The following is a 25,274-nucleotide window of genomic DNA, read 5'->3' as shown; positions in this document are numbered from 1 at the left end:
TGGGGACTTCGGGACCCCTGGCCCTGGGTGGCACAGGTCAGATGCCTCGTGGCCATAGTTCAGGCCCTGGAGCCTGGAGACCCCGGCAGTTCAGGGTGTCTCACGTAGAGGGTTGCCATGGTGCATTCCCTGTGAAATTCGGCTCCTGCTGCTGTCACTACTGACCTCAGAGCTTGTCCTGGAGGCTCAGCGTGTGAAATTCACAAGGTTTACTATGACACATGCTCAAGCCGTGCAAAACACTGGGAACATTCCCATCATCATGGTAAGAAACTGGCCTGGTGCACCCAGGCTGAGGACACTGGCTAGTCGGACTGTCCCCAACCCCCTATTTGGACGTCACAGTGTGTGCAGGGCATCCGTGTCCCCAGCCCCATCCTCACCAGGAGTCAGCACAGACGTGACACTGTTCACCAGACAAGATGGCTCAGCCAGGGGTGGAGCTTGTAGAGTTCAATCCTTCGTCCCCCCTAGAGAAACAGTTCTACCACCTGTGCAGGTCAGTTACATGTGTGTCTTGCCACATACCATCTCCACTCATCACCCCGGGGGACAGCAGGTTTCCCGGGGCACAATACCAGCACCGCACAGCCACAGGAGCACCGTGCACATGCCAAGCAGGGCAGTGGCAGCTGGCCTGGGCCCATCTGGCTCACATCCTCCACCTGCTGGTGGCAGCGACTCAATGGCCTCAAACTGGGAGCCACCAGTGTGGACCTGGGTGTCCTGGGGTCCGGGAAGCGTGTGTGGTGTTTCCGGTCCCAGAGTGGAGCAGGTGTGGGTTTCAAAGCCCAACCTGGACCCCGACCCAGAACCAAATGAAATGCCAGTTACACGGCCGTGGGGACTCAGCCTTCAATCCCAGCACTGGGGTGGTGGTGGCAGGCAGCTCTTTGTGGGGTTGGGGCCAGCCTGGGCTACTCAGTGAGTTCCAAACCAGCTGGGCGTGGTGGCGCATGCCTGTAGCCCCAGCACTTGGGAGGCTGTCAGGTGGATCCCTGTGAGTTCAAGGCCAGCCTGGTCTACATAGTGAGTTCCAGGACAGCTGGGGCTACAGGGAGACCCTGTCTCAAAAAGACCAGGAAAAAAAAAAAAAAAGTCTAAACAGTGTGGCCCAGTGGGTGCTGCAACTCAGCACCGGGACCCGGAGCCAGGCGGGTCCTGGTGGGGACCCCCGGGAGACGGGCCCACGACTTTGCGGCCAGCCTAGACTACCCGCCTTAAGAAAAGGGCGTGGCAGGGGCAGCAAGTATTACCCCACCCGTCACGGCGCATCCCGCTGTGTAGACGAGGTCTATGCTTCCTCCGGGGTCGGTGGGTCGGTCTCCTCTTTAAGGGTTGTGCCTGTGTTTTCCCACGTATAGGGACGTCACGACCGTGTGGGGTTCGCAGAGGGTGGCGCAGCCCCTGAAACCCGGGCTGGAGAAGGAAAGGGGCTCTTGCACACGGGGCCGTGGCGAGGCCCAGGGAAGGGGCTCGTGTGCACCGGGATGCGGCGAGGGTCGGGGAAAGGCTCGTGGGCACGAGGCCGTGGCCAGGCCCAACTCGGAACGGCTCCTACGACGCTGGGGTGGAGCATCGCTGAGGGACACAGCGTCCAACGTTTCCATGGAAACTTTCCTTTATTACTAATGGAGGCAGGGAACCACCCCCACAGGCCGTCCCCCCGGACACAATCCAGCCTGGGACGAGACGATGCCGCCTTCCCGTTTCCCGGGCAACCAGGACCAGGTTCCCCAGGTGGGATTCGAACCTGTCCACGCACAAGAGCCGCAGACCCTGCCCACCCCGGAGGCGCCCGCTCGCCTCTCCCCGCCCCGCCCCTCCGCGTCCAATGGGGAGCGCCCGAGCACCGTCGGCCCCGCCCCCGCGTTGTTGGTGACGCGACATGTGGGCCTTGCTGGCCGCCGTCCGCCCCGGGCTCCGGCTCTTCCGCGTGGGCCGTGGCCTCCAGACTCCGCACCCCGTGCCACCCTGGCCGCCCTGTTCCGTCCGCGCGCTCGTCGCCGCCGGCCGCTGGGACCCAGGGAACCGACGACTGGGCGGTGTGGATGGCCGGGGGTGCGGCGAGCGGCCGGAAGATGACCAGGAAGAGGAGGAGGAGGAAAAGGATGAGGCGGAACTACTGAGCCACCAGCCGTTGCTTCTCGCCGGTGCCCAGCGCGTGTGCGTCCTGCATCCTGACGTCAAGGGCGGAACCAGCCATCGGTCGTCAGGTCACCGGAAGGGGCGAGGACGTGAGGGCGGAAGTGGGCCGGGACGCCGGGCTGTCAGCTGGCAAGAGGGCGCCGATCGATTCCGGAAGGGGCGGGATAAGAGGACGGGGATGCCCGGAGGGCGGGACCAGAGCTGCCTGTTAGGGTTAGCCGGAGGAACCTATAGGATGGGGGCTCCGGAAGGGGCGGGATAAGAGGGGATGAGTCGTTTGTCAGGCCTGGTCGGAGGGAACTGATAGGATGGGGACACCGGAAGGGGTGGGAGAAGTGGGCGGAGATGCCGGAAGGGGCGGAGCCAGTCGGGACGCCAGTCAGGGCTGGCAAGAGGGAGCTGATTGGGTGATGACTTCGGAAGGGGCGGAACCAAGCGAAATGCCTGTCAGGAGGGAGCTGATTGGACAAGGACTCTGAAGGGGCGGCAACATGGAAGTGGGGATGCCGGAAAGGGCGGAACCGGGTGGGACGTCCGTCAGGGCTGTGGAGAGGGAGCTGATAGGTTGAGGGCTCGAGACGGGGCGGGACACAAAGGCGGAAGTTGTTGGGTGGTCGGCTGAGTGGTGACTGGAGGAAGCTGATAGGGCACAGCTGCCGGGAGGGGCGGGACAGGAGGGTGGAAGTAGGCCGAGAGATTAGGCTGAAGGCTGACAGCTCAGTTACGTAGAAGGGGCGTGGCTTCGGCAGGAACCCAGCCAACTGGGATACAGTAAGAAGCGGTGGATGCCGAGCAGAAGTGGGTAGTGACCCCGGAAGAGGTGGGGACTCTGCGAGCGTGGAACCACGCTGGAGGGAAGAGCTCGGGCGGGGCTTGGGGGGGGCGCGGCATGTGCGGGCGGCGCTGATAGGTCGGAGCTGTTGAGGGGCGGCACTTCTGCCGGTTGGAGAGCGGGGCTTCCGGGGCTGGTTCTTCGTGATGGACGGTTGCTGACAGCTGGGAGCACTTCCGAATCTTCAGGGATGCAGAATCGTTGGCCAGCCCAGTGCACTCGGTACAGCACCGTGCATTCAGCACCCAGCACCCTGCCCCTGCCTCTGCCTCCCTGTCACTGTGTGCCCCAGCACCTGCAGCTCACCCCCTGTCCTTTCTGGGCCGCTGCACCTCTGACTGCAGCTGCTTCGTACGCAGCGTGTGTGCTGCCTGTTCCAATGCAAGCCGGAATGTGGGGCCCGTGGGCCTCACGTGTTGGGTGTCCAGGCGCCCCAGGGGTAGCGCGGGTCTCCCAGGAGTGATGCTTATCAGGACCTCGGTTTACCCAGAGCTTCACAGTCTCTCTGGGTCCCTGGCAGGCCTGAGGGGGATCTTGGGGTCTGGGGACGCCGGCGGGCTTCGCCGGGGTTCCGGCCGTCCCTAACAGACCCTCCCTGAGGGACCCTGTCCTTCCCCACAGCCGAGTGGCAAGTGGCTGAGGCGGCCGCTCTGGTGCACACATTGCACGGCTGGTCTGTGGTGCACACCATGGTGGTTGCCACACGGACTCCCGGCAGGAAGCTCATCTTCGGCAAGGGGAACTTGGCGCAAGTCACAGGTGAGCCGCTCAGGCCTGTCTCCTCCTCCCCGTCCCCCTATTCTGTCATCCCCCGTCCTCCCCCGTCCTTTTCTCTGACTTCTGCCAAGAAAATTCAACCTGAGAAGCTGTCCGGCCTCACCTGGTGGTCTCCCAGGTGGGCGCAGATCAGACAGGGTGTGGGGTCCTGGTTTGGGAAGCTGTGGGAGGCTTCCTCCAAGTCTGAGGTCAGAGCCCGCAGGACGCCACCCCCCAATACCTGCCACCTTCAAAGAAACCATGTGTTCCCTGCAGAGACAATCAGAGCGCATCCAGAAATCACCTCCGTCTTTCTAAATGTAGAACAGATGTCATCAGCGACCAAGGTGGGTCAGGGGCTGTGTGGGGTCAAGGCTGTCAGGCCTGGGGAGCCAGGGGCCCTGGACACTGCCCCTCCCCATTGCCCGGGCCGTGGATGCTGCCGGTCCCTACTGCCGGGGCCCTGGGCCCTGGACCTGTCCCTACTGCTGAGACCTTGGATCCTGGACGCTGTCCATCTCCGACTGTCCCACCACATCCTCAGCCTCTCCCCTTTGTAGATGGAGCTGGAGGCAGCCTGGGGTGTGGAGGTGTTCGACAGATTCACCCTCGTTCTGCACATTTTCCGCCATAATGCCCAGACCAGGGAGGCCCGGCTGCAGGTAGCGCTGGCTGAGATCCCCCTCCTCAGGTACTTTGAGTGTTTGGAAGCCAGGTTTCCATTCCCCGAGGTGTGACCGCCCACCATGGGTTGATTCACCAAAGTCTTGTCACCCCCACCCTCCTTCCTCCATCCATCCCCAGCTCAGCCAAGCGCCCCTCATTTTGGTTGCGTGAGCTGTGGGCTCGGCAGCCAGGTGAGAACCGGGTGTTGCCGTTAGTAAATGCCTGTTTCATACCAGGTCGTCCCTGAAAAGCAGCTCTGCCTGCCAAGACCAACCAGGAAGGGGCTCCCGGTACATCATGGGCTCAGGTGAGTTGCAGCCGACAGATGTTGGGTTGTCCCCTCACACACGGGATGGCAGCTCTGGAAGGTGCCATGCGGAAAGAGGGGAAGCCTGGGTGTTGTGTCCCGGCTCAGGTCAGCTGGTTTCCTCTTCCTGGGCGGATGGGACAGGATGGTTCAGGCTGGGCACGTGTAAAGATAGAACGAGCGTAGTATGAACAAGACCAGGCTCCACATCTGCTGAGGGACCATTCTACACATGACATGGCAGAGGGCAGAGCCAGTGCATGGGACAGACAAGATACAGTCCAATTTGTAGCAGTTAGATGAGCCCTGCAGTCTACACATGGACTAACCCGCTAACTGATGGACTGCATGCTAGTGTACACATGGACTAAACTATCAATGGATGGACTCTTTCAGTCATCCATGCCTGTGTTGGTGCAGTGGTCAGTCACTTGATCTGTGCTCACTGCTCCGCTAGCTGGAGAATGGGCTTGTGCTCTAGTCCAGGAATTCCCTGGTCACGAGTCTGGAGTGGGCAGGTCCATGCTCCACTAGGGGTGGAATCCCCATTTGCCTCAGTGGACTGCTCTACTCCTGAGTGGACTGGTCTAATCCTGGATGGAGTGGTATAATCCATGACTGGACTGGCCTTATCCATGAATGGACTGATCTAGTCCATGATGGGGCTTTCCTAATCCATCAGTGGACTGGTCTAATCCATGAGTGGATGTCTAATCCATGACTGAGCTGGCCTAATCCATGAATGGACTGATAATCCATGAGTGGACTGGCCTAAGACATGACTGGACTGGTCTAATCCATAAGTGGACTGGGCTGATGCATGACTGGACTTTCCTAATTCGTGAATGGACTGATCTAATCATGACTAGACTGGCATAATCCATGATTGGACTTCTCTAATCCATAAATGGACTGGGCTAATGCATGACTGGACTTTCCTAATTCATGAATGGACTGATCTAGTCCATGACTGGACTGGCCTAATCCGTGAGTGTACCGATCTAATCTGTGATTGAACTGGTCTAATATTGAATATGAATAGACTGGTCTAATCATGACTAGACTGGCATAATCCATGAATGGACTGCTCTAGTCCATAACCGGACTTTCCTAATCCATGAATAGATTGATCTAGTCCATGGCTGGACTTTCCTGATTCATGAATGGACTGACCTAATCCATGACTAGCCCTGCCTAATCCATGACCGGACCTTCCTAATCCTTGAATGGACTGATCTAGTCCATGACTGGACTGGTCTAATCCATGAGTGGACGGGACTAATCCTGAATGGACTGGTTTAATCATGACTAGATTGGCATAATCCATGAATGGACTGATTTAGTTCATCATGACCTTTCATAATTCATGAATGGACTGATCTAATCCATGACAGGGACTGGCCTAATTCGTAAGTGGAGTGTTCTAATTCATGACTGGACTAACCTAATTCATGAAGGGACTACCATTCTAATCCATGATTGGACTGGTATAATCCATAAGTGAACTGAGCTAATCCATGACTGGACACATCCGTGAATGAACTGGTGTAATCCACGAATGGACTGATAATCCTGAATGGACTGCTCTAATCCATGACTAGACTGATCTAATCCATGGCTGGACTATCTTAATTCACGAATGGACAGATATAATCCATTCCTGGGCCTCCCTAATCCATGACTGGACTGGCCTAATCCATGAATGGACTGTTCTATCACTGGACAGGCTTAATCCATGAGTGGACCGATCTAATCCATGAATGAACTGGTCTAACACTGAGTGGACTGATCTTATCTGTGAATGAATTGGTGTAATCCATGAATGATCTATAATATAACCGGACTGGCCTAATCTGCAATGGACTGTTCTAATCCATGACTGGATTGGTTTTATCTGTGAGTTGACTGATCTAGTCCATGACTGGACTGTCCTAACTCATGGATAGACTAATTAATCCATTACTGGACAATCCTAATCCTTGAATGGACAGATCTAGTCCATGACTAGACCTGCCTAATCTATGAATGGACTGGGCTAATCCCTGACTGGACTTTTCTAATTCATAAATGGACTGTTCTAATCCATGAATGGACTTGTCTAATCCATGACTGAGCTGGCCTAAACCATGAGTGGACTGATACAATCCATGACTGAACTGGCCTAATCCATGAATGGACTGATTTAGTTCATCATGACCTTTCATAATTCACGAATGGACTGATCTAATCCATGACTGGACTGGCCTAATCCATGACTGGACTGGTATAATCCATGAGTGGACCCATCTAAGCCATGAATGAACTGGTCTGATCCCAAATTGACTACTCTAATCATTACTAGGCTGGCATAATCCATGAATGGACTGATCTGACCCATGAATGAACTGGAGTAATTCATGAGTGGAGTAGACTGGGGTAATCTGTGAGTGGGCTGAGTTAATCATGACTGAACCAATCTAATCCGTGAATGGACTGGTCTAATTTGTGAATGGACTGTTAGAATCCACGACTGGAGCCTCCTAATCCTTGAATGGACTGGTCTAATCCATGAGTGGACTGGGCTAATCCATGAATGGACCAATCTAATCCATGAGTGGACTGTTATAATCCATGACTGGACCTTCCTAATCCTTGAATGGAGTGGTCTAATCCGTGAGTGGACTGTGCTAATCCATTACTGGACTTTCCAAATTCATAAGTGGACTGTTCTAATCTGTGACTGGACTGGTCTTAATCCATGAGTGGACTTGTCTAATCCATGACTGAGCTGACCTAATCCATAACTAGACTGGTCTAATCCATGAATGGAGTTTTCTAATCCATAACTGAACTGGACTAATTCTTGAGTGGCGTGAGCTAATCCATGAATGAACTGGTCTAATCCTGAATTGACTGGTCTAATCTTTACTAGGCTGACATAATCCATGAATGGACTGATCTAATCCATGATCGGACTGGCTTAATCCATGACTGGACTGACGTAATCCATGAATGGACTGGCGTAACCCATGAGTGAACTGGTCTAATCCATGAAAATGAATGGAAAATCCAGAATGGACTGATCTACTACATGACTGGACTGGCCTAATCCATGAATGGACTGCTCTAATCCATGAACAACCTGGTGTAATCTGTGAATGATCTGCAGTAATATGACTGGACTGGTCTAATCCATGACTGGACTTTCCTAATTAATGAATGGATTGATTCAATCCATGACTGGACTGGCCTAATTCATGAATGGACTGTTCTAATCTATGACTGGATTGGCCTAATCCATGAGTGGACCTATCTAATCCATGAATGAACTGGTCTTAATCCTGAATTGATTGGTCTAATCATTACTAGGCTGGCATAATCCATGAATGGACTGATCTAATCCGTGACTGGACTGTTGTAATCCATGAATAGACTGTTCTAATCTATAACTGGACTGGTCTAGTCCATGAGTGGAGCCATCTAATCCATGAATGAACTGGTCTAATTCTGAATTGACTGGTCTAATCATTACTAGGATGGCATTATCCATGAATACACTGATCTAATCTGTGAATGAACTGGTATAATTTGTGAATGATCTCCTGTACTATGACTGGACTTGTCTAATCCTTGAGTGGACTGTTCTAATCCATGAGTGGACAGATCTAATCCATGAATGAACTGGTCTAATCCTGAATAGGCTGGTTTAATCATGACTAGCCTGGCATAATCAATGAATGGACTGACCTAGTCCATGATCTGAGTTTCCTAATTCATGAATGGATTGATCTAACCCATGACAGGGACGGGCCTAATTCATGAGTGGAGTGTTCTGATCCATGGCTGGATTAGCCTAATTCATGAATGGAGTGTTCTAATCCACGACTGGATTACCTAATTCATGAATGGACTACTGGGCTAATCCATGACTGGACTGATCTAATCTGTGAATGATCTGGTGTAATCCATGAATAGATTGATAATCCTGAATGGACTGCTCTAATCCATGACTGGAATTTCTTAATTCACAAATGGACAGATCAATTCCATGGCTGGACTGGCTTAATCTATGAATGGACTGGTGTAACCCATGAGTGAACTGGTCTAATCCGTGAAAATGGGCTGATAATCCAGAATGAATTTACCTAATACCCCACTGGACCTTTGTAACGCATGAATGGACTGATCTAGTCCATGATTGGACTTTCCTGATTCATGAATGGAGTGATCTAATCCTTGACTGGACCGACTGGCCTGACCCATGAATGGACTGTTCTACTCTATGACTGGACTGGCCTAATCCATGAGTGGACCCATCTAATCCATGAATGAACTGGTCTAATCCTAATTGACTGGCCTAATCATTACTAGGCTGGCAAATCCATGAATGGACTGATTTAATCCTCAATGGACTGGTCTAATCCATGAGTGGACTGGGCTAATCCATGAGTGGACTTTCATAATTCATAAATGGACTTTTCTAATCCATGACTGAGCTGGCCTAATCCATGAATGGACTGATAAAATCCATGACTGGACTGGCCTTATCCATGAATGGGCTGTTCTAATCCATGACTGGACTGGCCTAATCCATGAGTGGACTGATATAATATATGAATGAACTGGTCTAATCCCGAATTGACTGGTCTGATCATTATTAGGCTAGCAAAACCATGAATGGACTGATCTAATCCATGAATGGACTGATCTAATCCGTGAATGGACTGGTCTAATCCATGAGTGGACTGGGCTAATCCACGACTGGACTTTCCTAATTCATAAATGGACTTTTCTAATCCATGACTGAGCTGGCCTAATCCATGAATGGACTGTTCTAATCCATGACTGGACTTAGTGGACCTAAATAATCTATTAATGAACTGGTCTAATTCTGAGTTGACTGGTCTAATCGTTATTAGGCTGGCAAATCCATGAATGGACTGATCTAATCCACGAGTGAATTGGTGTATTCTGTGACTGATCTGCAGTAATATGACTGGACTGGTCTAACCTATAAGTGGACGGTTCTAATCCATGACTGGACTGGTCTAATTCATAAGTGGACTAGCCTAATCCTTGAGTGGACTTGTCTAATCCATGAATGGACTGGTCTAATCCGTGAATGGACTGGAGAAATCCATGGCTGGCCTTTCCTAATTGATGAATGGATTGATGTAATCCATGACTGGACTGGCCTAATCCATGAATGGCCTGTTCTAATCCATGAGTGGAGTGGTCTAATCCATGATTGGACTGGCCTAATCCATGAATGGACTGATCTAGTCTATGACTGGACTTTCCTAATCCATGACTGGGCTGGCGTAATCCATGAGTGGATTGATCTCATCCTGAACTGACTGGTCTGCTCATTAGGCTGACATAATCCATGAATGGACTGATCTAATCCATGAATGACCTGGTGTAATCTGTGAATGATCTGCAATAATATGACTGAACTGGTCTAATCCATGACTGGACTTCCCTAATTCATGAATGGATTGATTCAGTCCATGACTGGACTGGCCTAATTCATGAATGGACTGTTCTAATCTATGACTGGATTGGCCTAATCCATGAGTGGACCAATCTAATCCATGAATGAATTGGTCTTAATCCTGAATTGACTGGTCTAATCATTACTAGGCTGGCATAATCCATGAATGGATTGATCTAATCTGTGACTGGACTGTTGTAATCCATGAATAGACTGTTCTAATCTATAACTGGACTGGTCTAGTCCATGAGTGGAGCCATCTAATCCATGAATGAACTGGTCTAATCCTGAATTGACTGGTCTAATCATTACTAGGCTGGATTAATCCATGAATGGACTGATCGAATCCATGATTAGACTGTTGTAATCCATGAATTGAGTGATCTAATCCATGACTGGACTGGCCTAATCCATGAATCGACTGGCCTAATCCATGAATGGACTGGTGTAACCCATGAATGGTTTGATAATCCTGAATGGACTGCTCTAATCCATAACTGGACTGATTTAATCCATGACTGGACTTTCTTAATTCACAAATGCACAGATCTATTCCATGACTGTACTGGCCTAATCCATGACTGGACTGGCCTAATCCATGAGTGGACTGGTGTAACCCATGAGTGAACTGGTCTAATCCGAGAATGAACCAATCTAATCTATGAATAGGCTGGTCTAATCCATGACCAGACTTTCTTAATCCTTGAATGGACTGGTCTAATCCATGAGTGGACTGGGCTAATCCATGCCTGGACTTTCCTAATTCATAAATGGACTGTTCTATCCATGACTAGACTTGTCTAATCCATGACTGAGCTGGCCTAATCCATGGATGGACTCATCTAATCCATGACTTGGACTTTTCCTAATTCATGAATGGACTGATCTGATCCATGACTGTACTGGTCTAATCCATGAATGAAGTTTTCTAATCCATGACTGGACCGGCCTAATTCATGAGTGGACCGATCTAATACATGAGTGAACTGGCCTAATCTTGAATAGACTAATCATTACTAGGCTGGCATTATCCATGAATGGACTGATCGAATCCATGAATGAAGTGGTATAATTTGTGAATGATCTGCTGTACTATGACTGGACTGGTCTAATCCATGACTGGATTGGTCTAATCCATGAGTGGGCAGATCTAATCCATGAATGAACTGGTCTAATCCTGAATGGACTGGTTTATTCATGACTAGACTGGCATAATCCATGAATGGACTGACTTAGTCCATGATCTGAGTTTCCTAATTCATGAATGGATCTAACCCATGACAGGGACAGGCCTAATTCATGAGTGGAGTGTTCTGATCCATGACTGGATTACCCTAATTCATGAATGGAGTACTGGGCTAATCCATGACTGGACTGATCTAATCTGGAATGAACTGGTGTAATTCATGAATGGATTGATAATCCTGACTGGACTTCTCTAATCCATGACTGTACTGATCTAATCTGTGACTGGACTTTCTTAATTCACGAATGGACAGATCTATTCCATGACTGGACTGGCCTCATCCATGACTGGACTGGCCTAATCCATGAATGGACTGGTGTAACCCATGAGTAAACTGGTCTAATCCGTGAAAATAGACATAATCTTGAATGGACTGATCTAATACACAATTGGACCTTTGTAACCCGTGAATGGACTGATCTAGTCCATGATTAGACTCCTGATTCATGAATGGAGTGATTTGATCCTTGACTGGACTGACTGGCCTAATCCATGAATGAACTGGTCTAATGTTGAATTGCCTGGTCTAATCATTACTAGGCTAGAATAATCCATGAATGGACTGATCTAACACATGAATGAACTGGAATGTCCATGCATGGCCTGGGCTAATCCATGAATGGACAATCTAATCTGTGAATGGACTGGTCTAATCCATGACTGAGCTGGTGTAATCCATGAATGGACTGATCTAATCCATGACTGGACTGGGCTAATCCATGAGTGGACCGATCTAATACATTAATGAACCAGTGTAATCCTGAACTGAATGGTCTAATCATTACTAGGCTGACATAATACATGAATGGACTGATCTAATCCATGACTATACTGTCCTAATCCATGAATGGAGTGATCTAATCCATGACTGGACTGGCCTAATCCATGTATGGACTGGTCTAATCCATGACTGGACTGGCCTAAACCATGAATGGACTGGTGTAACCATGAGTGAACTTGTCTAATCCATGAAAATGTACTGATAATCCAGAATGGACTGATCTACACAACTGGACCTTTGTAATCCATGAATGGACTGATGTGGTCCATGAGTGGCCTTTCCTATTTCATGAATGGATTGATCTAATCCATGACTGGACTGGCCTAATCCATGAATGGACTGTTCTAATCTATGACTGGACCGGCCTAATCCATGAGTGGACCGATCCAATCCATGAATGAACTGATCTAATCCTGAATTGACTGGTCTAATCATTACTAGACTGGCATAATCCATGAATGGACTGATCTAATTCATGACTGGAATGGCCTAGTCCATGAGTGGACCCATCTGATCCATGAAAGAACTTCTCTAATCCTGAATTGACTAGTTTAGTCATTACTAGGCTGGCATAATCCATGAATGGACTGATCTAATCCGTGAATGAACTGGTGTAATCTATCTGCAAATGATGTGCTGTCATATGACTGGACTGGTCTAATCCATAAGTGGACTGTTCTAATTCATGACTGGATTGGCCTAATCCATGAGTGGACTGTTCTAATTCATGACTGGATTGGTCTAATCCATGAATGGACTGGCCTAATCCATGAGTGGACTTGTCTAATCCATGACTGAGCTGGCCTAATCCAAGAATGGACTAGTCTCTTCCATGAGTGGACTGGAGTAATCCATGATTGAACTTTCCTAATTCATGAATGGACTGATCTAATCCATGAGTGAACTGGCCTAATCCCTGAATGGAGTGATAATCCTAAATGGACTGTGCTAATCTATGACTGGACCTTCCTAATCAATGAATGGACTGATTTAGTCCATGACTGGACCGTCCTGATTAATGAATGGACTGATCTAAGCCATGGCTGGACTGGTCTAGTCCATGAATGGACCCATCTAATCCGTGAATGAACTGGTGTAATCCATGAATGATCTGCTTTAATCTATGACTGGACTGGCCTAATCTGTGAATTGAATGTTCTAATCCATGAATGGAATGGCCTAATCCATGAGTGGACTTGTCTAATCCATGACTGGACTGGCCTTATCTGTGAATGGACTGATCTAATGCATGAATGGACTAATCTAATCCTGAATCCACTGATAAACCAGAATGGACTGGTCTAATCCATGACTGGACATTCCTCATCCATGAATGGATTAATCTAATTCATGAGTGGGTTGGTTTAATCCTTAATGGACTGGTCTAATCCATGTATGAAGTGTTCTAATCTGAGTGTACTCATCTAATCCGTGAATGAACTGGTGTAATTCAGGAGTGACCTAGTATAATCCACGACTGAACTGGTCTAATCCTGAATGGACTGATCCACTAACCCACAAGTCCACTGTGCTTTAATGGCTCATGTGACCCCAAACCCCCACCCCTCCCACAGAATTGTGGTTTTCTTGGAAGTTTAGTGTGCACGTGAGCTGTGGCCTGGGCACAGCAGATCACTGGAGCTCCCCAGGCCCTCCTGAAAGATAACCTCAGCACCCAGCTGTCCCCATCCCTTGCAGCCCCTGCTGGCTCTGGTGTGTCCTGGTCCAGCCTGTGTCCTCAGCTGGTACCATGAGCATCCCTCGCTGCCTTTGCCTGAGCACAGTGGGCCGGAAGGATGGACAGACTGGTTTCCGGGGAAGAAGGGGAGGCCCCAGCCACATGGGAACCCCCAAGCTGTGTGTCTGCAGGGGAATCCTTTGTGCAGCTGCAGCAGCGAGTGTTGAAGGAGAGAGAGGCCAAGATCAAGAGGGCGCTGGAGAGGCTATGCAGGAAGCGGGGCCTGCTGCGGAGAGAGCGGGCCAGGCGGGAGCTGCCGGTGGTATCTGTGGTGGGCTACACCAACTGTGGTAAGGGATTTTGGTACTCACAGGCCCCTCCCCTCCCCTCCAGGGTGTACACAGGTCCCCACCTTTACAAGGTGTTATTCATGGGTGAGACCTACAGGTCAGGCCACAGTGAAGATTTAGAATGTTTGTGTGTCCTGTGCCTTGTCCCAGGGAAAACCACGCTGATCAAGGCTCTGACGGGTGATGCCGCCATTGAGCCCCGAGACCAGCTGTTTGCCACTCTGGACGTCACGGCACACATGGGGACGCTGCCCTCACGCATGGCCATCCTGTACGTGGACACTATCGGCTTCCTGTCACAGCTGCCCCACGGCCTGATCCAGTCCTTCTCCGCCACGCTGGAGGATGTGGTGCACTCGGTGAGTGTAGGGACAAGGTTCTCAAGTCAGGTTGCGTCCCCGGGGCAGCACGCAGCACTCACATGCCCACAGGATCCAGGGTGGACCTCCTCAGGGGGCCACAAACCCTAGAGACCCATCCTCCCCCAGCGGCGTGTGGAATACAGGGGTGTCGGCTGTGGAGAGGACCCTCCACTCCTGGCTTCTGGGGCTACAGCATTCCTCCCATCTCTGCCTCTGTCTCCCCATGGCTTCTCTTCGGGGTATATGTCTCCTTTTGTGCCTCGCAAGGACACTCACGGCATTCAGGGCCGCCCTCATCCAGGACTCTCCATCCCCAGACCCCTCACTTATGCCATCTGCAAAGAACCTGTTTCCGGATGACGCCCCATTCCTTTGTTCTGTCTAGCTATGTGCACGTCTTTTGGCAGAAACTAACTCACCCTATCCCAGCAGAAGTTGTGATGGTCAGAGCTCACACAAACAAAATCCTGGGTGGAGTGTTTGGTCCTGATGGGTAGCACCCTGTTCTAGATCTGGGGTGCAGGCTGGTTGCTTTGGCTTGGTAGAACAGTACAGGCCTGACCCCGGCTGCATTATGTCTGGGTGGGATTCAGGGGCCTCAGGAATTGGTGCACGTGTTTGCCTGGGGCCAGGTCCTGTGGCCTCCGGGACCCCATCCTGTATGACACTTGGAGTGCAAGGGTAGTTCTCGTCCCACCTGTGTCAGCATCGGTGCCCTCCGAGTTCATTCAGGGTAGTCTTCAGCTCTCTGAACCCCCCTCCTCCTAGGATGTTATCATTCACGTGCGGGATGTGAGCCACCCCGACAGTGAGCTGCAGAAAGCCAGTGTCCTGTCCACCCTGTGTGGCCTGCACCTGCCCAGCACGCTCTTGGACTCCATGGTGGAAGTCCACAACAAAGTGGACCTGGTGCCTGGGTGAGCTGGGAGGGCTGGGGCCGCCCGTGGGTCAGGCGGAGGACCCATCATATGCTCCCATCCGTGTTGCCTGTGTTTCCGTCCCTCAGTCCTTTCTGTCCCAGCCTTGATGGGATGGCCTCCCATACACAGAGCTCTAATCCTAATTCTGGGCCAGCCCATAGGTGGGGAACCCCAGAACCCTCGGCCCTGGGCTGAGCATGGCCTGCCTCCCTGCACAGGTACAGCCCCCCAGGTTCACGTGTCCTGGCCGTGTCCGCCCTCTTGGGGTGTGGGCTGGACCAGCTGAAGGCCGCACTGGAGGCTGCAGTTTTGAAGGCCACAGGCCGACAGGTCATGACCCTGCGCATCAGGCTGGCAGGGCCACAGCTCAGGTGAGAGGGTTTGTGCTGCAGATGGATGGGGTGTGACCTGTCCTGGGACTGAAATGGGCTTCCAGGAAGGGCTGGACACATTGGGCCTGGTTCCTTCCAGGGGACCAGAAAGCTGTGCTAACCTGTGCATGTGCATACCCTGAGGGCCTAATCTGTGCTTTGACATGTGCATACCTTAGAGGCCTAGTATGTGCTCTGATGTTTGCATATGTGTACCCTGTGTAATCTGTGCTGTGATATGTGTGTCTGTATACCCTGCCCACGCTCTGTGCCCTCCCAGCTCTGGTCTGGGGTTGGAAGCCCAGGTCGCCCCCAGATAGCAAGACTGGGGTGTCAGCCTGACCCCGCCCCCCCCCATGCTCCCAGCTGGCTGTACAAAGAGGCTGCAGTGCAGCAGGTGGATGTGGTTCCTGAGGCTGGGGAGGCCCACGTGACAGTCATCATGAGTCAGGCAGCCTACGGCAAGTTCAGGAAGCTCTTCCCTGATTGAGGACCCTGCTCTGGCTGGAACACTACTGACTTTGAACAGAGGGGTGTGGGGGCCTCTGCCTGAATCACCTGATGCCCCTGCCTGAGACTGCACACATGGTGGACCGTGGAACCCTGACACATGGATCAGCCACGCATGGTGTGAGCTCATGCACATAGGTCATTAAAGCTCATTGGTGTGCACGGCTGTGACGCCGAGACAGTGTGACCAGGCCGAACTCCCCAAGGATTCCACACCCCATTGCAAGACACGCGGTCATTAAAGCTCATTGGTGTGCACGGCTGTGACGCCGAGACAGTGTGACCCTTTGACCCTGTGACCAGGCCGAACTCCCCAAGGATTCCACACCCCATTGCAAGACACGTGTCCCTAGGGGGAACAGCTGTGACACCTCAAGAACCAGAACCAGGAGAGAAATGGGGGGGGTGTTTGTGGTCAACAGGGGGGTCTGTGGTCAGAGCTCGGTGGACTAAGCTCCCATGACTCTGCTCTGGGATCAGCCTGGCAGAGCAGGAAGTCACCACGCTGGGCCTTCATTCACCCCTTTCCTGCTGGGCATCTGTGATGCCCTCACCACCTCTGCCCTGGGATTTAGGTCCTCGCAGCTCCCTGCCCCACTTTGGAAGTTTTTCAGGTAACTGACCCCCAAGCCTCCTCAATGTCTGAGTCTGATGTAAGACCCACAGGAGGGACAAGTGTCCCCCATGGGCACAGCCTGTCGTTAGGGAAAGCGTGACTGACGGGGGCATTCTGCTCTGTCCAGCAGCTGAGCTCACATCAGGACCTGACTGAGGCCTGGAATGCCGGGTCTCTTCTGTCCTAACATTTATACCCAAATCCCACTGGATGGAAGCAAAAATGTGTTTTTTTTTGTTTTTGTTTTTTGTGACCGGGTCTCCCTGTAGCCCAGGCTGTCCTGGAACTCACTATGGAGACCAGGTTGGCCTCAGTGTCAGAGATCCACCTGCTTCTGCCTGGGATTGAAGGTGTGTGCCACCACGCCTGACCTGGAAGCAGGTGCTAAAGTTGAGGTCACAAGTGGAGAGTTCTGCGGCATCTGGTGTCCCAGGTTGCCTGTGTAGCCCCAGAGATTACCAGACAAACTGGGAATGCAGCTCAGAGGGTAGGGTGCTTAAACTGAATCTGTGGTGCTTGTAGCTCAGTGCGTGGTGTTTGTAACTTAGTGTTTAGAGTGCATTAGCTCAGTTGGTAGAATGCTTGTTGCTTGGAGCTGGAGAGAGGGCACAGTGATTAAGAGCAGTAGCTGGTCTTGCAGAAGACCCGGTTTGATTCCCAGCACCCACATTGTGGCCAACAACTATCTGTAACTTCAGTTCCAAGGGATCCGACACCCTCTTCTGTCCTCTGTGGGCATTCCATGACACGGGTGCCGTTACACACATGCAGGCAGTACATGCATATACATAAAACAAAAAGCACAAAAAAGTTAAAGAAATGCCTGTTGTTCAGTGGGCAGAGTGCTTGTAGTTCAGTGAATAGGGTGCCTATAACTTAATCTGTGGTGCTTGTCACTGTGTGGAGTGCCTAAGCTCCGTGGGTGGAGTTTTCTCCACGCAGCCCAGTACTGCATAACCCGAGTGTGGAGACGGAGTCCCAGCACTGTGGAGTGGCATCAGGAAGACTGAGCTCCAGGTCAGCACCCTGGGAGTCCAACACACAGAATTCCCAAACACGGTGCACTTGGGTTTTAGTTGTTCTCAGCACAGGAAGTGCTTTGCCTGGCGGGGAAATGCTGCTCTGGCTTCTGCCTAGCGTCCCTTGACCTGGGCTGGAATGCCACTCCCAGCTGGTTCCGCATGTTGGGGTTCCTGTTGAGCCGTGTTCAGTAGCGGGACCCGCCGTGGCCTTTGGGGACCCGTGGGTGTGGAAGTGGATGTGGGTCTGGACGGCGCGACTGAGGTCCACGGTGGAGCCCTGAGGCCCGGGCCATGGGACACGGCAGGGCGTGGGAAATCCTGAATGCGGGAAACCCGAGATGCGGGAGACTCCTACGTGGTTCCAGGGCGGGCGGCCAGGCCAGGCGGCACGTAGGCGCGGGCGTTTCCAGAACTTTCTCTGGGCTCGGTCCAGACACCGGCCACGTCCCAGGAGGCTGAGCAGCTCCGGAAGTTCCAGGTCCGCGGGGCCCCTGTGGGCTCGGGCTGGAACCCTTTGGCGTCCATTGTTTGCGCACAGGGCCAGCTTGCTGGTGCTGCGGGAGGTGGTGCTTTGTGCAGCCCTGTGCCCACCACGGGGCGCGTCACCACCACAGCAGCTTCCTGTTCAGCGCGATGACGTCGCTGACGAACGTGTCCGCGCCGACGAAGTCTCCGGCAATGATGTTGGTGCAGCGCGCGCCCTGCCCCGGGCTCTGCTCGCGTACCCAGGCGCTCAGGTGCGGCAGGTTGGGCAGCGTCATGTCCCGCAGGGAAGCGGTGGGGTGCGCCAGCACGTACCCCAGGTTCTCCGTGAGGTTGATGCCCGCTACGAAGAGGCCCCCTGGTCCCGAGGGAAGAGTCATGCCGGGGTGCGAGCCCCCCGATGCCACCACCCCGAGTCCCACGTGCCCCTAGAGGGGTCCCCAGAGGCGCCCTCGTCCCTGGTACCTGGGCGGCCGCAGCCCTTCATGGTCTCCAGGAACTGGATCAGTGCCTGCGGCTTCACCTTGTTCCCCCACCAGTAGGGGATCCCGGGCCACAGCTCTGGATGGCGGCGGACGGAGACCTCGTCCTCGTAGGACAGGATCACCTGCTGGCCGCGCGCCCACAGCTGCCGCAGCGTGGGGACGTCCTGGGAGGGAGAAAGGCCACGAGGGAGCTCACAGCGTGCGGGGCTCCGAGCTCGACACTTCGGGGTTGGGGGTTAGGGGACCTCTGAGGACGCCCAGGAGCAGGCCGGGTCCACACGCTGTCCTCAGTCACGAAGTGCAGCTGGGGCTGTCCGACGGGGACAAGAGGCCACGCACACGCATGCACACACACGGACACCCACCCCAGCCCTGGGGCCGCGCCTGCTCCCCCTCACCCCACGAGGGCACAGCATGTCCCCAAAGATGTTCTTGATGCAGGACACCAGATATCCGTGCAGCTCATCCGTCATGCCCTCGAAGTTCCTGCAGGCCAGGATGACCACCTCGCGTGGGTGCCTCTCCAGCCACTCTGAGATCTCTGTTAGGGTGTCCTGGGGGCAGAGGCTGCGTGTTTACACACCCTGCTGAGGGAGCTACCGGGGCCATGACTGTCAGTGCGTGCACACGGCACAGACTGCAGGATGCCTGACCAGACTCTGGGCTGAGGAACAGGTCGCTCTATCCCTGACGCTCGGCTCCCCCAACCCCATCCTGCGTACCTCGACCAACGCGCTTGTATACACCATGTGCACGAAGTGTAGATTGTGCTCAGAGCCCTCCAGCATGTGTGCGATCCGCAGGTCCAGGTACCGGACCCCGGCGTCCAGCTGCTCCCTCACATCCAGTGCCTGCAGGAGACAGCCCTCACTCTGCTTGGGGTGGCAGGACACACTCCCGGGCACATCACCCTTTCCTGGGGCTCATGATGGGTTGTGTCCATCTATCCACACGGCAGTGCTGCAGGTCATACTATGTCTCCCACAGCCAGGTGCAGACAGACACCAGTACCCTGTGCTCTGGGCTAGCCAGACTGCCCTGTGTGGTCCTGGTGCTCTGCAGGTTTTGAGGACTGGCCGGGACTGGGAGGGTGCCCGGGGCCTTGATCATGCTAAGCCTGACCCTGACCCTAACCCGATCCTAACCCTAACCCTAACCCTTCCAGCAGGCTGCTGCTCAGCCATCCTAGGTCCGCACTGCGGCTAAGGGAGCGCAGCGTCAGCTGGTGCCTGTCAGTCTGCTAACTCCCCGGCAGGCGGCAGGCGGCAGGCGGCAGGCGGCAGGCGGCAGGCGGCAGGCGGCAGGCGGCAGGCGGCAGGCGAGTCCAGCTTTCCAGCTTTCCGTTGGGTCCTGTGGCCCGCAGAAGCGGCTGCCTGTGCCTTGGACAGTAGGTAACGCTCATGGTCCGGGTTTGGAGTGTAGACCAACCTTGCAGACCAACCAGGAGTTGGTGCTCGCCTGGGCATGCAACCCCCTATTAACCAGTGGCATGTCTCACCTGACTGGTTTGGGGTCTCCTGGCACCTTCCTTGTTCAGAAGTGCTGGTTCTTTTAGGGCACCCCAGGAAACCAGATATTACACTTGACCTTAGCTGCCAGGCTGGGAAGCCCTCACCTCAGAAACCAGCAGAACTCTGGTACAAAACCCCTTTCCCCAACTTCACAGCATGGTCCCCAGATTTCCTATCCCTACGAGGTTAGAGCTGCTGCCATGGCCTCACCTGAGTGACGGACCACTTCATCACTATGGGGCGGGTGACACAGGGAAGCACCTTGCCCAGGACGTGCAGCACGCGGGACTGCGAGTGGGAGATGGGGGACTTCCTGCTGAGGCAGTACGTCATGGTGTCATGACTTCCTGAAAACACATAGGGGACACGTCAGCAGTCTGTCCTCATGCTCCGCATGGGGCATGGGGACCTTCAGGCCATTCGAGGCCCCACGGGTGTCAGCAGGCAGCTGCTGTGCACAGGCTCCTGAAGGAGGCTCAAAGCTGTCAGTTCCTGTGAGGGGAACCATCCCTTCCTGTGTGGAAGCTGCACTCGAGCCGTGTGTGAGGCATGTGGACAGCTGGTGTGTGAGGGATGTCAACAAGGTGTGTCTGCATTCCTGAAGGAGCGGCCATTGAGTCAGAACATGTCTAGCACCCATGGTCTTCCAAAGCCAGGGAAGGGGGAGCTAGGCTGGCGCATCGTGGTAGACGGCCCCACCCGAGTCCCGTCCACCTTGTTCCCTCTGGCCCCCAGCCCATCGCCTCCTTAATTCCCTGTCGCAGGGACTGGTTACCCTGCCCCACGCCCTTGGAGTCCAGTATCTCGTTTCTGGTCTGCCTTGGTTCATTTCCTGATGAGCCACGTGGTGCACGCAGTGACAGCGACTGGCACGTGCCCACGTCACCAGGAATGTGTCAACCTCCACTTGGCACGCGCGTCAACGGTGCTCACGTCCTAGAGTGGCCCTGACAACTCACCTGGGATGGACAGGTGGTGCAGGGGCAAGTCCCAGAGCTGTGGGCACAGCTGCGACATCCAGTCAGAGTTGGGGGCCTGGCCGTCCATGCTGCCTGAGGGGAGAAGAGGGGTTTGAGCAAATGCTGCATGCAGGGCAGGGTCTTGGAGGAAATTAAGGAAAAGTCCCCCCCCCGACAGGTTAGTTAGGGTTGTGGGGACTGAGTCCCCCAGATTACAGCACTGCATTACTGACCCCCTGAATACAGGACCCCAGGGAGGGCTGGTGACAGGTACGTCTGACCCGACACACCGGGGGTCCTGATCAGACAAAGGGGACATGGACACAACCAAGGCGAGCCTGTGAGGACACAAGGAGGAGACGAGAACTGGGGACACGGACACAAACGGCCAGGACAGGGATGGAAGCCTTGTGGATCACATGGAATAGTTGATGAGGGAGTGGGGTTTGGGGTATGGGGAGGGGCGGGAGGCTGGGAGGCTGGAAGCCAGGGCAAGAGAAAGGACGAAAGTGAAGGCTGCCCCGGGTTAAGACCAAGTCCAATTTCAGCCCCTGTGACTTAGGAAGACCCCCTGTCAACAAAACAGAAACAACAGGAACAAGATGTTGCTCAGACCCAACCCCTGTATCACCCTGGACAGTGCGGGAGTCTGGGGAGAGGATGGACAGTTGGATGGATGCTTGGATGGGTGGGTGGATGGATCAATGGATGGGCAGATGATGATGGACAGGGAATGCGTGGGTGGTGTGTGCATGGCTGGGCTCATGGATGAATGACACTGACTGAGCACGTTACTGAATATGAGCACTAAACCCGTCCATCCTACGGAAAAAGCCATTGCAGCGCCCCTGCACACACAGCCCAGCAGACCAACCCCACATCATCGCACCTGTCTCAGGCTGGAGGTTTCTTGTCTGTTGATGGGGTGGAGGATCTGCGCCCAAGATACCCACTGTGAGTTAAAAGCGTTTGTGTTCCAGGAATCCTGAGTCTTTCTAAAAGCCGGGATCCTGGAGAACAAGGGTGTCATGAATCCACCTTCCCCGTTCCACCCCAGACCCGGCCCTCCTTCATCATTGCAGCCCCTGGTCCCAGCCCCGGATTGATTTGCTGAGGAAGTGACAGTAGGGTTAGCTGCCCCAGGACTTGGGTCATGTCAGTTACTTCCAGCTTACTATGTGGTTTCAACCCAGTGCACAAATTGGGCCTTGTCTACACTTAGCCAGGACAGGAAGAAACTCCCTGCTTCTGAGTGTGGCAACCCCAGCCAAGGAGTCCATGGAGGCTGTGTGGGGTCCCTGTCTTGGCCCTGACCCTGGCCTGTGGCTTCTGCTCCCATCTCAGAGGCAAAGCTGAGTATGTGGCCAACTCAGCCCTGACAATTCCATGCTAGGGTGTGCTCCTCCCCACACCCAGAATCCTGAGAGGCCTCAGAAAGTGGACAAGGGCCAATCGCTGCCACCCCCACCCCCACCCCCGTGCCCCTTCCTTGACAGGATCCCCGCCATGCACAACTGCACTGTGGGACAAAGCTGTGCACGGTGGCCCCCTGACACGTCCTTGGGTGTTGGTCCAGGACCCCCAAGATAGGTGCAGAGAGGCTTAGGAAGGGAGACCCCAGGCTGCCCAGCAGCAGGAGGGAGCATCACAGGGTTCTGTGGGATGCACGTCCTCCCCTAGGACCCAGTACTCAGTGGGGTGTCGGCCTCCAGACCAGGCCATGTGCAGACAGCACAACCCACAGAGACTTCCAGAGCCCAACAAACCTCCCTGAGGGTGAGATGCTGAATGCTAGAGCCAGAACATCCAGCATCCCCTGAGGTCACCATGGCGTCCCCACATCTCCCATCTTCCCAAGGCTTCACCCCTGCCCTGATAGGAGAGTTCGGATCCTGTGCTGGCTGCCCTCCTCCTGTCCCCTCCCCTGCCCCTGGGTCACCCCAGGACACACCCCCCCAGTGGAACATGTCCCACACTGACCGCTCCTGCGGGATGTTCCTCAGCCACCACGCCTACACAAACAGCTGTCCTCGTCCTGCTGAGCTGCTCAGGTTGACCGGACAAGTGCGACAGGCCAGGAGCACAGGGCTCAGGTGGATCTTCCCACTGGCAGACTGACTGACTGCCCCGCCGGCTCCTGCCACCCCAGAGGGTGCGGGCCCTGTGACGACACGGAACAGTCAGTGCATACTTGGGCAGTGTAGACAGTAGGCGCATACTTGGGCAGTGTAGACAGTAGGCGCATACTTGGGCAGGGGAGCCTGCCTGTGCATGTTTCTACTGTCCAGAGTCAATACATTATTATGCAGTGAGCAGCCCACATCCCACCGTCCTCACCGTCCCCAAACTCTCACATGCTGTGTGGTGAGGGTCACACGTGCATCCCCTGGCCTTTGGGATTGGGCATAGGGCACATTCCTGGCCAGCTGACCCCATCATTTCTCCTGAGCCAGCCTGCTGTGTTTGCCGCTGACTGGGCTGACCTGACCTGGGAGGACTGACCCCCACTTCGATGAGCACCCACTGCACCTCGGGACCCCAGGCAGGCCTTCTCTGGGACTCAGACCCCCCCCCCCGAAACATGTCCCTGAAGCCCAAATCCCCACCACAGAGAAGGGGGTACCACTCACCTCTGGCCTTGTTCTCTGCAAACTGAGTTTCTAGCACCTCCCACTTACACTGTCCAGACAGCACTGTGGGGGGGGGGCTGCTGTGATTGGTCACCCGGAGGGAGGGAGAGGGGGCAGAGGAGCAGCGGGGAGGGAGACCTTCGGAGAAGCAGGAGCACCCAGAGCTGGAGACCCACTGGACCTCACTGTGGCCCCTCTCCTAGATACAGGGGGCCAGGCCTAGGTGCCCTAAGAGCTCTGCAAGTATCCGGCCCCTCCCGGTGCCGCCCGCCCCTCAGAGGACAGCACTCTCCAGGCCTGTATTGCGACACCAGGCCAGCGCCCGGCTTTTGATGTCCAGAACTTTGGCCAGCTCAGCCTCTCCTTCCCTACAAGTGTCCACATCCTCTTGTCACCGGGGGCCTTTCCCACTCCTGGGAGCCTGGGGCCTCATGAGAGGAACCGGATCCACCCAGCACCAGAGCTACCCAGGTCCATCAGTGCCCAGGGCCTGTGCGTCACGTGTCCCCCACCCTGCTCTCCCCTGTGCCCCACTCTGTGCCCCGTACGCCCCACTCACACACTGGGCACTGTGCCCTGTCCACACACTGTGCGCCGAACAGTTCATCCTTCCTGCTCTCTAAGTCAAGGGTCAGCCCCCTCTCCACCACACTCCGTCCTCCTCCCTCCCACCTCCCCTTTCATCTTTTCTTCCCTCCTCTCTCATTTCCCCCCTCCCTCCCCACCCTTCCCCCTCCCATGTGATCCACCCAGGCAGCAGTGTCCATGGCCCAGTGTCCAGTGCCCAGAAGTTGAGGGGGACACACACCATGGACCCACTAGCCCTGCCACCCACTGTGTCCTGTTCACTGTCCATGCTGTATGGGACTTGGTCAGCGGTTACTGTGTCCACTGTCCACAGTGTGTGATGTGGTCAGTGGTCACCCTGTCCACTGCCCATATTGAGGGTGTTATGTGGTCAGCTGTCACTGTGTCTACTGTCCATGTTGTGTGTGATGTGGTCAGCGATCCCTGCGTCCATTGTGTGTGGTATGGGTGTGACATGGGCAGTGAGGGTGGCTGTTGCTTAGCCAAGTAGGTGTGGCCCATGGCTGCGTGCCTGTCTCCTGCACCGATGGCCACGTGGACGCTGCTTCTCGTGTCTGGGACTTGGGAATGTGCCTGAGGC

The 25,274-nt window shown here is 54.2% G+C and overlaps 2 protein-coding genes across 4 annotated transcripts; one reads left to right on the top strand and one right to left on the bottom strand.

Annotated features, from left to right (window-relative positions):
- The first annotated feature begins 1,888 nt into the window (after positions 1-1,888).
- Positions 1,889-16,571, top strand: Gtpbp6 (GTP binding protein 6 (putative)). Of its 2 annotated transcripts, none has more exons than XM_008853047.1 (10): positions 1,889-2,216; positions 3,602-3,739; positions 4,013-4,083; positions 4,297-4,427; positions 4,639-4,709; positions 14,079-14,237; positions 14,388-14,596; positions 15,368-15,516; positions 15,738-15,890; positions 16,257-16,571. In XM_008853047.1, the coding sequence occupies exons 1-10, from the start codon at positions 1,889-1,891 to the stop codon at positions 16,378-16,380; spliced, it is 1,533 nt and encodes a 510-aa protein (XP_008851269.1). In that variant the 3' UTR covers positions 16,381-16,571. The 2 variants fall into 2 exon arrangements, with proteins under 2 accessions (XP_008851269.1, XP_008851270.1); XM_008853048.3 differs by lacking the exon at positions 1,889-2,216 and adding an exon at positions 3,046-3,202 and having other exon boundaries at positions 16,257-16,534.
- A 2,047-nt stretch (positions 16,572-18,618) lies between these two features.
- Plcxd1 (phosphatidylinositol specific phospholipase C X domain containing 1) lies at positions 18,619-24,730 on the bottom strand. Of its 2 annotated transcripts, XM_029556126.1 has the most exons (8): positions 23,457-24,730; positions 22,366-22,486; positions 21,477-21,569; positions 20,728-20,864; positions 19,729-19,857; positions 19,405-19,560; positions 18,987-19,170; positions 18,619-18,879 (listed from the first exon to the last, which is right to left on the bottom strand). In XM_029556126.1, the coding sequence occupies exons 3-8, from the start codon at positions 21,562-21,564 to the stop codon at positions 18,641-18,643; spliced, it is 933 nt and encodes a 310-aa protein (XP_029411986.1). In that variant the 5' UTR covers positions 21,565-21,569; positions 22,366-22,486; positions 23,457-24,730; the 3' UTR covers positions 18,619-18,640. The 2 variants fall into 2 exon arrangements, with proteins under 2 accessions (XP_029411986.1, XP_008851293.2); XM_008853071.2 differs by lacking the exons at positions 22,366-22,486; positions 23,457-24,730 and having other exon boundaries at positions 21,477-21,867.
- Positions 24,731-25,274: the final 544 nt, after the last annotated feature.

The sequence above is a fragment of the Nannospalax galili genome, unplaced genomic scaffold, assembly GCF_000622305.1.
Source record: "Nannospalax galili isolate Female #2095 unplaced genomic scaffold, S.galili_v1.0 scaffold3027, whole genome shotgun sequence".
NCBI lineage: Eukaryota > Metazoa > Chordata > Mammalia > Rodentia > Spalacidae > Nannospalax > Nannospalax galili.
This window is presented reverse-complemented; position numbering and strand designations above follow the sequence as displayed.

What these genes read in the sequence shown, in the direction of transcription:
- Gtpbp6 (XM_008853047.1), top strand. Translation starts at nt 1,889, where the DNA reads ATGTGGGCCTTGCTGGCCGCCGTCCGCCCCGGGCTCCGGCTCTTCCGC. An exon ending in AGATGTCATCAGCGACCAAG is followed by an intron (nt 4,084 to 4,296) that starts GTGGGTCAGGGG and finishes TCCCCTTTGTAG; the next exon opens with ATGGAGCTGGAGGCAGCCTG. An exon ending in AAAGTGGACCTGGTGCCTGG is followed by an intron (nt 15,517 to 15,737) that starts GTGAGCTGGGAG and finishes CTCCCTGCACAG; the next exon opens with GTACAGCCCCCCAGGTTCAC.
- Plcxd1 (XM_008853071.2), bottom strand. Translation starts at nt 21,795, where the DNA reads ATGTCCCCTTTGTCTGATCAGGACCCCCGGTGTGTCGGGTCAGACGTA. An exon ending in TGAAGTGGTCCGTCACTCAG is followed by an intron (nt 19,858 to 20,727) that starts GTGAGGCCATGG and finishes TGTCTCCTGCAG; the next exon opens with GCACTGGATGTGAGGGAGCA. An exon ending in GAAGGGCTGCGGCCGCCCAG is followed by an intron (nt 18,880 to 18,986) that starts GTACCAGGGACG and finishes CCTCGGGACCAG; the next exon opens with GGGGCCTCTTCGTAGCGGGC.